This window comes from Melanerpes formicivorus, unplaced genomic scaffold (genome assembly GCF_026170545.1).
Source record: "Melanerpes formicivorus ecotype bairdi unplaced genomic scaffold, bMelFor1.0.p_v2 SCAF_5, whole genome shotgun sequence".
Classification (NCBI taxonomy): Eukaryota; Metazoa; Chordata; class Aves; order Piciformes; family Picidae; genus Melanerpes; species Melanerpes formicivorus.
This window is the reverse complement of record NW_027142357.1, coordinates 2,563,994-2,576,713: the sequence shown is the minus strand read 5'-3', so window position 1 is coordinate 2,576,713 and position 12,720 is coordinate 2,563,994. Positions and strand designations below refer to the sequence as shown.

General features: G+C 40.9%; 1 protein-coding gene across 1 annotated transcript in view; it reads right to left on the bottom strand.

Moving 5' to 3' along the window:
- The window catches only part of ITGAV (integrin subunit alpha V), a 63,119-nt gene that overhangs the window by 7,707 nt on the left and 42,692 nt on the right, over positions 1–12,720 (bottom strand). Inside the window, exons 20-28 of the mRNA XM_068137882.1 lie at positions 12,493–12,640; positions 11,248–11,340; positions 10,204–10,283; positions 7,171–7,251; positions 5,227–5,332; positions 3,812–3,970; positions 1,063–1,176; positions 423–536; positions 223–330 (exon numbers count right to left, since the gene is read on the bottom strand). Coding sequence (XP_067993983.1) covers positions 223–330; positions 423–536; positions 1,063–1,176; positions 3,812–3,970; positions 5,227–5,332; positions 7,171–7,251; positions 10,204–10,283; positions 11,248–11,340; positions 12,493–12,640 — 1,003 coding nt within the window. The remainder of the gene's footprint in view (positions 1–222; positions 331–422; positions 537–1,062; positions 1,177–3,811; positions 3,971–5,226; positions 5,333–7,170; positions 7,252–10,203; positions 10,284–11,247; positions 11,341–12,492; positions 12,641–12,720) is intronic.

The window sequence follows — 12,720 nt, the reverse complement described above, 5'->3', positions numbered from 1 at the left end:
CAAGCCTTCAAAGGTCCAAATACTCTTTTCTTGAGTTTTGGGACAAAAAAAAATCTGGTTTACCCTCAGCTGTAGGTGAAGAACTGAAATGAATCTATGAATCAGGCATTTGCTAAGTATACAGTTATACAAAGCTACAAAAAAGCCAGTCACAGTCACTGGGTTTGTATTAAGTTCAAAGTCATAATGTAGGGTAACTCAGACTGGATATAAATGACTTACTACTGTGGAATTGTGGATGTCTTCAAAGGAAAGGTTCTTATAGGGGAACTCTATGACATTGAATGAAGCAGATGATTTGAGAGAATAGGAGTGATTCTGGTTTTCTTTCTGTGTAAGGAGAAATAAGATTAGTATGGCACAGAGACAAAAATCACTTTTTCTGTTTCAGAAGCAGGGACAGAATATTCACAGTCACTCACATTCATGAACGTTTGGGTCCAAAGGCGTGATTTCAGAAACAATATTGCACTCTTTCCCCTTTCCAGGTGGCCAACTTGACAGACTATCTTCAAACAATCAGCATTTCCACAGCCCTGCATATAAAAATAGAAAAGTTATTCCAAATCTGAAAACATTGGAGAAGTCATTACTGGCATCATTTCCACAGATTCACAGATTGCACTGGGTTGAAGGACCCTCGAAGGTCCAACCCCCCTGCAGTCAGCAGGGGCACCGCCAACTGCATCAGGCTGCCCAGGGCCACATCAAGGGACTTCCTCTCAGTTACCCTATTTTACAACCATTCCACTTACGAAGCACTGATTTTCACTGAATTCAGAGAACAGCACAATATAGAAGATTGACAGAGAAAGAAGTGCCTTGACCTTTGTTTTTAAGGACTTGTAACAGCACAAAAGTCTAGGCATGTGCCTCACTGGTTGACCACCCTGAGGAAAACTGATGCACAAAACCGCTCCAGAGCATATGATTGTGTCTGTTAACCATTTGAACAGAGAACACGGATTTTATGAAATGATTCTTTATTTCCTGGAAGATTGATCTCCACCTTCATTTTTAAAAACTGAAAATATTATCAACATATCAGTGCTGAGAACTTACCAAAGTTTGCACATCTCCTTCCATGGCAGTTATGTCCCTTCGACTGATACGGTGATCATGATGATCCTCCCTGCTAAGTGTCTCGTTCTTGTCATCATCTTTAGAAGCAGAAATCTAGGACACACCAGGGAAAACAAAGTAAAAATCACACAAACATTCAGGTTGGAACAGACCCTCAGGATCACCAAGTCCAACCGAGAACCCTATTCTACAAGGTTCAACCCTAAACCACATCTCCAAGCACCACATCCAAACGACCTTAAAACACATCCAGGGTTGGTGACTCAACCACCTCCCTGGGCAGCATGTTCCAATGCCTGAGAACAATAATTCTTGAGAATGCCTGAGAATAATAATTCTTGCATGTAGATATTTGCAGGCTTCAAAGTTAAGGTCAATAAAACAGAAAACTTATCAAGTTTCTTTCTACTCTAGCTGCTGTTCAGAACCCAGCTTTACCTACAGCTGTAACCAAAATGTGACTCCTGCCTTTTCTAGATCAATGATGCAAATTCCTACTAAAAAGTAACACAGAGCCTTAAGTATCTCAGTTCAACTCAAAACTTTTTCATGTAAAAAAAGTAGGGTGCAATAAATATTTCAATTTTGCAATCTTGAATTAAATATTTTTCAGTTTTTAACTCTGAAGAAGTAGTACTAAGGGCAACAAAGCTGGTGAGGGGTTTGGAGCACAAGCCCCATGAGGAGAGGCTGAGGGAGCTGGGGTTGCTTAGCCTGGAGAAGACAAGGCTCAGGGGAGACCTTATTGCTGTCTACAACTACCTGAAGGGAAGTTGTAACCAGGTGGGGGCTGGTCTCTTCTCCCAGGCAACCAGCACCAGAACAAGAGGACGCAATCTCAAGCTGCACCAGGGGAGGTTTAGACTGGATGTTAGGAAGAAATTCTTCATAGAGAGAGTGGAATTGGAATGGGAATGCCCCATTGGAATGGGCTGCCTGGGGAGGTGGTGGAGTTGCCATCACTGGAGGTGTTTAGGAAGAGACTGGATGGGGTGCTTGGTGCCATGGTTTAGTTGGTTGGGTGGTGTTGGATGATAGGTTGGACACGGTGATCTCAAAGGTCTCTTCCAACCTGGTTTATTCTATTCTCCTCTATTCTATTCACTAGTATGGGCCTGATGTACCACATAGCACTGTGCATGTGTGTGCCCACACCCAGACATATACAAAAGCTTTTTCTTAGCAAGGGCTTGAAAATAAAGTAGGTTTAATAAATTATTTCAGTAAGCCCTTTGAAAATCCCAATGTGAAACTGGAAATTTTCAGAGTCCATGAGGCAGAGCCAGACTACCTGTCCTTTACATAACAGATTTGTGTGAGAAAACTTACCAGAGAGCTATAAAAATTAAATTATTACAAATGGCATAGCAAAAGCAGAGGGAAATGGTGTTTATGCATTCATTGCTTTCTGATTATCAAAGACACATGAGTATTATGTGTTGTTCTATACATTAAATACCTTCCCTTAGTCTTTTCCTATGTTTGCTTAAATTATTCCAGAATACTGTGATTAATTTTGCTATTTATTCTAAATTGCTTTAGAACTGATCTCTCTGTCCTCAGACTTTTTGGTTTTGATATGGTGTTTCTTTGTGCAGTCTAACCTAGAAAAGTGGAGCTGCTTCTGCTCTGTGCCCTGCACCCTGCACTTTTTGCTGGCAGTGACAGTATTCTTTTAAGCCCCACTGAAACACTCCTACTAGTTTTTGTGGCTTTTGGATGAGCATCTAGATAAACAAGATATTAACAGGAAAAAAATATTGCCATTTTATTCCAAGAAATAAACCCCTAAAAATCTGCATAAACAACCCAGCAACATCTGGAATGGTTTTGTTTGTGACCACATTCAATATAATGCCACCGTTTGAGACTTAGAACTCATACAGTACAGTCATCCATTAAAGGGAAAAAAAAAAGGCAACAAAAAAAGCCAAATTAATCTTTGGGATGAGAATCTATTGCCTACCTTTTGTTTCACCTGCTATATACACTGATAAGTACTAGGAACAGTGCAGGCTTGTTCCTCAGCCACAAATGAAAATTCAGTGTTAGATATTGTCCTAGTTTTGAGCCACGAGCTGCCCAGGGCAAAAGGACAAAAAAGTTATTTTACCCCTTCCCAAGGAGTAAAAATGCTCCACACTGATTGGAAGTTTAAATGCAAATTTCTATTCACAAATATATATACAAAAGGCATTCAGGTATCACGGTATCACTTAGGTTGGAAAGGACCGGAATACCTTCACAAACTAGGCTCAGTTCTTCACCTGGGCTTACCAGGCCAAAACCTTCAAGAGCCTTCCAGAAACCTCCATCCCCCTCAGCCTCAGCAGGCCCAAGAGCAGCCAAACTGCTCCCCACCACTAGACTCAGGCCTGCTACAGGGTTCAACAAGCCCAGTGGCCTAGCTGGAAATTCACTGCCAGCCCAGGCCAGGGGAAAAACCTCTCTCTACATGCCATGCCCAACCAGAGAGACTGAGAGTGAGCAAGCTTTGGTTGTACACTCCCTTAAATAGAGAGATACAGGAAAAAGGAATATAATAACAGACTATGATATTCTGGGACGAACTGCCCACCCCCTGGGACTCTCTGGAGGACTTTTCCTTATGGTTATACCAATTAACTCTTGATTTCCCTTAACCTACAACAGATGCTCTGGGGGATTTCAGTATTTTGAGTGTTTCCAAAACAGACTTCATTTCAGACAAAAGGCAAGTCCTCCTTACCTTAATTTTCAAAGGATTGATTTCCATGTCAGACGTGCAGTTCATGGGACCATCGATTTCATACTGAACAATATACAGCAGCGTGTCGTTTTTGTATTTGTAAGGCCACTGCAGAGTCATCATCACCTTGCTGAATGCACTTGGACCATTGTTTCTCAGCTGATTACAAAAATCAAATAAACATGTTAAAAAAAGCCCCAAACCAATGCTGCCTTCTTTGCTAATGTGCATGTAGTTGCTACTCTGTATTTGAGCCGTAAATTATACTGCTGCTACCCCTACCCCAAACCACTTTTGGCCATAGCATCAACAGCTTGACCTACCTAAAACCAGCAGCTAAACTTCAGTCCTCCAACAGGCAAAACTTAAAATTACTTCTGTAATATGATAAAAATTACTTTTCTTCAAAGCTATATGTCATTAGGATTTTGACTTGGGAAGAAAAAATGTGGGTTTTTTGTAGTTTACTGCATGAATCACAGCCACAATACGTCTGAGCTAAGATACTCTGAGCACAGATACACACACCCATAAATTTCAGTAGCTAAATGGTCTCTTAAGTTCATATTCATAAAATAGTTTGGGTTGGAAGGGACCTTAGAGGTTGTCTAGTTCCAACCCCACTGCCATGGGCAGGGACACCCCACTAGACCAGGTTGCTCAAAGCCTCATCCAACCTGGCCTTGAACACCCTCAGGGAGGGGACATCCACAAGCTACCCGAGCAACCTGTTCTAGTGTCTCATCACTGTCACTCCATAACATCGAGGCTAAATCTGCCTTCCTCAATCTTAATGCCTTTCCTCCTTGTCCTGTCACTACAAACCCTTGTAAAAAGTCCCTCCCAGCTCTCCTGTAGCCTCCTTCAGTTCCAGGAAGGCTGCACTACGGTGTCCCTGGAGCCTTTTCTTCTCCAGGCTGAACAACCCCAGCTCTTGCAGCCTACAGAACAACTTTCAGCTATTGTATTCACACAGCTCTCTTGGTAAGATTTGTTCAGTGAAACAAGCTCTATTAAACTTGTGATCATTCTTTAAAGGAAATTTTAAATACATAAAAATTTTCAAGGCTTTACAGTAATGATTTGGAAGCAGCTGGAATACAAATGACAATACTGAACCATATGCAGCCGTGAGTCACTTTCTGACTTCAAGTTCCTTCAATCTTTTTCTAGATTTCAAAGGGCTAGAAAACAAACTATGTGTAATAATGTTAAAAATCAGCCTCTGCTATTTGGCCACTTCCTCTGAAGATTAATTGCAGGTGTTCTAACCCTTCTTGCAGTTAACAATTACTGATGCAGCATTAAAAACATGATAAGAACAAAACCACGGCTTCCAGAGTAAAGCTACCCTGGAAGCTTTTTGTTTCAGTTGTCACAGAACTGTGTAACTGAAACATGTGGTAATTGCACACCTCATAGATATGCTGAACCAAAGGCCCAATATCATCTTCTGTCTCTGGATTCTCCTTTGGCTGCCAGTTTGCAATGGGAAGGAAGATGTGATCGGGAGATGACACGCTGAGGAGTGGAGCAAACAAATTGTTGTTATAAAGTGTGAAACAATAAATGTCCTTTCTCCAGAACTTCTCTAAAAAATAAGCATGTTTAAAATACCATTTTCTCTTTTTCATCCTCAGTATACAGAGCTAGAAAGAAGAGAAGTTGAGTGGCTTGTATAGTAAGTATTCAGTCGTCTTCTCTATATGAGACTTTGCATTTAGAAACATTTCCCTTCCTGTCCTGAATTTTGGATTCATCCTACACCATCTAGTAAATCACAGACAGAATTAAGACACATACATGTCATCCAAAAATTACAAAATATTTCAGTAATGAGAAATATTGATGATGTAGAGACTTACCAGTACAATCCTAAGAATAATTCAGCACACACTGAAAACAGAGACCCTAGCAATAGTGCTTTTAAGTTGTGGCATTCTCTCCCCTCCCTCAGGTATTAACAAATTTGGATGACAACAATGAACACAGTAGCAATTTAAAAACACTATGACTCAGAAGCCCAAGCAAGAGGACTGTATAGCTTTTAGGTGTGAAGTACATTTCTTGTAAATAGAAGTAATGGAGTTATTAAAATATTCATGGATTCATGGAACACCAGGTTGGAAGGGACCTCAAGGATCATCCAGTCTAACCTTTCAGGGTAAGAATATAGTTTAAATGAGCTGGCCCAGCACCTTGTCAAGCTGGGCCTTCAAACTGTCTAATGTAGGGGAATCCACCACCTCCCCTGGGAGTTTAATCCAATGTTTAATAGACTGAATGGTGAAAAAAATGTTTCTGGTATCCAGTCAGAATCATCCCAGTATCAACTCGTGCCCATTACCCCTTGGCTTTACCACGAAACTCTTTGCATAGAGTCTCGCTCCTTATAACCGCCACCCTTTATGTACATGGTTATGAGGTCTCCCCTAAGCCTTCTCAAGACTGAACAAACCCAGTTCTCTCAGCCTTCCTTCATAGGACAGGTCTGCCAGTCCTCTGATCATTCTCATGCCCCTTCTCTAGATCCTTTCCAGCATGTCCACATCCTTGTATAGCAGGGACCAAAACAGTGCACAGTGCTCAATGTGGGTTCTGAGCAGTACTGAGTAGAGTGGGAGAATGCCATCTTTATCCTTGCTTGAGACATGCTTAGTAATGCAATTCAGCAGCCTGTTGCCTTTCTTTGCCACTGCACCACACTGTTCACTCATGTTGAGCCTTTTGTCCACCAAGACCCCCAGGTTCCTCTCCACAGTGCTGCTCTCAAGCCAGGTGGCTCCCAATCAGAGCCGCCTTTCTGGGTTATGTGTTCCCAGGTGCCTCATTACACTTCATACAGAAAGCATATTAATATTCATACTATGCCTGAAAACTGAAGAAGATGGAAAAGTTGCAAACTTATCTTCAATACAATTTTCAACTTTGGTTTTAGAAAAGGTTTAAGGGGTTTTCAGATTAAAAGCCAGTTTGTAGAAGAGGAAAGTGATCTGGAGAAACTAAGTGCAAAAATGAGGGGATTTTATTGTATTTTATTGTATTTTAGAATAGAATAGACCAGACCAGGTTGGAAGAGACCTTCAAGATCATCATCAAGATCTTCTAAAAAACCCTCTAGTGATAGAGACTTAGCCAACATTCCTTTTCAGAATTGATGTTGTAATTACTTACAATTATTTAAGATCTGAAAGTCCAAAGGGTGCCTAGAGAGAGACATATTTTCTTTATGATTAAAAATACCCTGAAGGCTTTCTGAAAATGTATGCATACCTGAAGGAAAGTTCATTGAATATAAAGAAGCAAACATGCAAAGCTCATTGAAGAAAGAAAATTACTTCAATAGTATCAATGCTTACCCTCTAATGTCAACGGCTGCTGAAATAGCAAGGTCAGCCTGATAGTACGCTACTGGACTCAGATTGTCGTACAGGTTGGAGCTGCAGAGAATATAAAAGTCAATTTCTTAGAGGAAATAAGCTAAATATTTTTAAAAGTAAAAGAAACTCTTAATTGTATGTAACAGTGTAACATTACTTCTAAGCCTAAGACAGCACAGTTACTAAAAACTAAGGCACAGATTCCAGCAAGTTCACACTTAAGTGTGTGACAGTCCCATGCTCGGCACAGTTTGGGGGTTCCCTCAGCAGGGAGAAGTTGATAAAGGACACAAAGCTAACACTGACTCTGCTCTTTAGCTGCCACTGCTAAGAAAATTCAAATGCCAGCATGGTGGGATAACATCCACTATACAGCTAGCAGAGCCTTAAATTCCGCCTTAGGACATCTGTTTTGCTTAGGGACTTGCTGGCCTCAAGGAATTGTTGGCCTCAAACAACTCTGAGGGCAGAAGAGTATGCAAGGCTACTTTTGCCTACTGCTCTTCAGAGTACTTAAACCAGTAAATGAACTAACATCGCATTCCTACTCTTCAGATACACCAAGAGATGACAGATATTAAGGCATGTAGAGCCACTGATACATGCAATTTCTTTGGACTTTATTTTGTAAATAGAGAAAAAAAAAATAGAGCTAACACTCCTTATGCCTCTCAAAGTGGAGCTGGGAACAGAGCCATGAGAGTGGTGAAACCCTGGAATGGGTTGTCCAGGGAGGTGGTCGAGGCCCCGTCCCTGGGGGTGTTTAAGAGCAGGCTGGATGAGGCTCTGTCCAGCCTGATCTAGTGTGGGGTGTCCCTGCCCATGGCAGGGGGGTTGGAACTAGATGATCCTTGTGGTCCCTTCCAACCCTGAATGAAACTATGAAACTATGATCTTCTTAGATCTGATTATTCTGTCTACCTAAGCAGTTTCCTTTAGAAACACCTTAAATCCTTTAATTATTCTTCACTGCTGCTGTAATAAAAAAGATAATAAAAAATGTATGCCACAATGTTTACTTCCCAACCTGTAAATACTTCATTATTGCAGAGATCAGAGTTCTGTTAGGAACTGTGCCAGCTTCAGGAATCTTTACGAGTTTAGGACAACTAGTGTGAGCTCTAAAATCTCTTCAAGGTAGTAATTTGATAATCCCTGTGATTACCCTAGAGTCACAAAATGGTTTGGGTTGGAAGATCATCTAGCTCAAATCCCCCCACCATGGGCAGGGACACCTGCCACTAGAGCAGGTTGCTCAAGGCCTCATCCAACCTGGCCTTGAACACTTCCAGGGAAAGGCATCCACAACTTCCTCAGGAACCTGTTCCAGTGTCTCACCACACTCACTGTAAGGAATTTCTTCCTAATATCCAGTTTAAATCTGCCTTCTTCTGGCTTCAATCCAATTCCCCCTTATCCTGTCACTACAAGCCCTTAAAAAAAGTCCCTCCCCAGTTCTCTTGTAGGCCCCCTTCAGGTACTGGAAGGCCACTATTAAGTCTTCCCAAAGCCGCCTTTTCTCCAGGCTGAACAAACCCCAGCTCTCTCAGCCTGTCCCCACAGGGGAGGTACTCCAGCCCCCTGACCATCTTCATGGCCCTTCTCTGGAGTGTGTGTGGTTGCATCTCTGTTCTTGCATTCAGAAGTCATATAAGGGAATTCCTTCCATAGAAAGTGTACTATGCTACAGGAACTTCCTTTCTCTTCCATCAGAAGAGAAGCAGCATGATTTAAGTGACCTTACTGACTGTTTTCAGTGACTGCTGTTAGCCTAAGGAAGATGAGAGACACTCCACAAAAGAACACTTTCTAAAAAGAACTGGAGTCACCTGCTGCTGGCACCACTTAGCAGCTGATGGAGAAGAGGGGAAAAATCTGAACAGAGAGCAGTGTAAGACCAGATACTGAATGCTGTCAAGGCCTTTGAGTGTGGTAAGCCATGTATCATTACAATAGAATGAAGGTTTAAATTTATTCAATACTTGTACCTGAAAAATGCCTAAGTGCATGAGAAAATGTGCATGCAGTACATTGAAAAGAAAAAAAAAGGCAGCTTTAAATGGGAGGGGGAAAAAAAGCTTGGTTGTATTGGTACTGTCCATTAAGCAACATAAAACTGTATGGGGTAAAAAGATTCCTATTGATGACACGTCTAAATTCTAGTGTCTCCAGTAGGTATAAATTCAGATTTTTATCTCATAAAAGCTCTGTGGTCATCAGGAACACCACTGTTTTGTTCCACTGAATTTTAGACTCTCTTATGCTTCACCATGAGGGTAGAGAAACACTGGAAAAGGTTGCCCAGGGAGTTAGTTGAGGCCCCATCCCCAGAGATATTCAAGGTGAGACTTGATAGGCCTCTAGGCAACCTGATCTAGATGAGGATGTCCCTTCTTACTGCAGAAGTGGTTGGACCAGATGACCTTTGGCAGGTCCCTTCCCACCCAGACCATTCTATGATTCTATGCTTGCTGCTGTAGAACACTTAAAATGGTTCACTGCATGTTGCTTCTGCTCAGACATCACATGCTGTGCCTTTTCTGGAAGACTTACACCTCTCCTCCTCAAAATACATAGAACCTGAAATTCTAGCTTTACATCAGAAGGAACTCAAGACTTGAAGCACTGGGATTAAAACAAGGCTAGAAACCCAAAGACACAATTCACTCTGTGGCACTACACAAGTGTTACGGGATCACAACAGCCTGCAGGTACAAAGTAATTCTTGAAACATTTCAAACTGTTTTGTCCTCCTCATTTGTATTTCACTTGTGCCATGGCCTGTCCAAAAGCTGTAACCAGATGAAACTGCATTCAAACAGAAGTTGTTCTTTATTTTTCCTCTATTTCATAAAACATAATTAATTTTTAAAAGTCTTTATCTTTTAAACAGTTACAAGGCAAAGACCAGAGAGTTAGTCCAGAGTGACACTATCTGCTCAGTTCACAATCTGTTACCTTTGAATGCAGGATTATCTACCAGGTAGGGTACACACACTGAGATTTCCATACCTTCTTATCTGCAAGTCAAACTTGACAGAGGTATCCATTTCAGACTGCTGGTGCACACTGAAACGCAGGCCAGCTAATAGCTGCATAAAAAAAAACCAATCACTGTGTTTCAGTGGAAGCACATAAAATCCATCAAAAAAGCTTCTTGATACTATTAGACTACAATAAAATATCTTGAGGCTCATGGGCTTAACTGAACACACAGAGAAAACCAACAAATAAAACTTGACTAGTTCATCAAGACTAGAAATGTACCTTGTTCCGTAGATTTCAGCATCCCTGGGAGGTTTACATCATGGTCACCCTCCCCTGCTTCCCCCTTTTTTACACACAGCTGTGTGTTGCATAAACTACTGCAGGCTAAAGAACAGGGTACACTTGAGTGATTCTAAATTCAGTTCCCAAGGTTTGTTCTCAGTTCAGTGTGATATACTTTGACAGACTTTGGAAGCAGCATTTATACACCTAAACAAAATGTCTCTTGAAAGAAAAGCATCAAAGTGCTTATAATTTGGGCTGATTTTTATTTCATTTCCTCAGATATGGCTTATTATATTTTATCATCTTAATATCTGCCAGGTCCACTAGTAGGTTTTTAATTAGTCCAATTCCAGCTACATTTGGTGGAATTGAAGAGGTCTCAACTAGGTAAAACTCACTCTCAAACTGCACAACACTAGGCAGGAAGAGAGACACACAATTAGGTTTCCACTAAGAGAAGGGTGTGTTATCAGCTAGCTCTTTATTATATGCTATAAAATACATCTCAGAGAAACCTAAAGACAAAATCATGAGGGACCAGTTCATTAATTTCCCTGCTGAATGAATTAGTCCTTTTGAGTAACATCATAAAACTCATGAACACTCATTTCACCCTTTAATTTAGCTGGAAAGTTGAAACCAGTTACCACTGAACTAAGCAAACATGTGGGCAGCCCAGCCAAATGCCAGCCAGATCTAATCTTACATTCCTGTGAGTAAGCATCCTGCCCAAACACCACTGTGATTAAACGAAAGAAAGCTAAGTGAGCTACCAAACCTTACCTTAGTTCCTGCTTTCATGGGATTTCCCAGGTCACAGACTACCATCCGAGTTTGATTCTCTGTTTTAAATGCACATGACAGTCTTGCTAAAGCCTGCAACACACCAGACAGAAATAGGTCTTTTCCAACCTGGTTGATTCTATGATTAAGGGCTGTCATTCTTTACATCTGCATCCCTGGAAGGAAGTCTGGAGAGAAGGTCCAGACATGCTGTGTTCATTTTAATATAATTTCTCAGTCCTGAAACAGTTGAGCACTAAAGTAAGCAAAATCCAAGCATGAAGCTCTTCACAAAAGCAAGTGTTTTCCCACATAAAATAGATGTTCTTTCCAAGGTTATAAAAGAGAAATTCAATGCTTTTCTGTTGGGTGGCACTGAGGATTTTTTGGTGACCTAAGGTATTTCCTCACAACCCTTTGAAACCTGGGTGAAGAAACACTGGCAATTAGGCAAAGTCTCCATTGGAAAAGTAAAGATTGGAAGGCAAAATAAGATGAATGTTTGCTACCTCACTTAAAAAGTGGTCTCAGATATGCTATCAGATATTGGATAAAGCCACATCACAAGTCCTAGAGTAGCTAAGGCAAACTGGAGGACCAAACCAAGGCATGGTCCAACATATATGAAGGATGTGATATCAAAGAATCCTTTGATACAGGTGAAAATAGTTTCCCCTTAACATGCTGTAACTTCACAGATATATTGGTTGATCATAGATAGTACCAAATAAAAACAAGGATGAAGAACATCTGCAAGTATATTACTTACTTACAGCCATAATGGGCTAAACCAAGATTTGGACTATACCCACATGTCTTCAAACAATCAGAAGTGCTAAAGACATTTGATAATACAAAGTAAAACCAGGAAATAAATGTTAGTATTTTGTGTAGTCAGGATGGCTGACACCCAAGACTTTCTGCACTCTTAGATGGGTAAGAACAGTAATACCCAACACCACTATTTGCCTTACATGTGTCCAACACATGAGAGAGTCTACCTTTAAGTACATTAACAAGGGCACTGTTCAAATAAAGACTTGTAACAGATTAACTGTCTGTCAAGCTCCACCACACAGATGATTCTCCTTTGTTCCTAGCAGTGGGCTCTTAAACTGAAACCAGTCAGCCTTGGGACTTGGAAGAATCTTACCATTTCTTTCGTGCTTTGCCCTTCCACAAGACTTCCATCCAAGCATCTGAAATGTGACTACTCAAAGAAAAAAAAGGTGGTTGGAATTTTACCTCATTGTTACGAACAACACCAATGAAATCTGCTTGGGGTGGAACGATGACAAAGAGTTCTGCTTCATAGGCACCTTCCCCTTGATTCTGAGCATTGACAATTAGTGTCAAGGGATTGTCATCACCAATATAGATCTGCTTCTGATCACTAGGAAAAACAAGTATAAAAATTCAGGGTTTAAAGTGTATGGAACTAGTTGAACTCACAGAAATGAGACACTGTGAAAC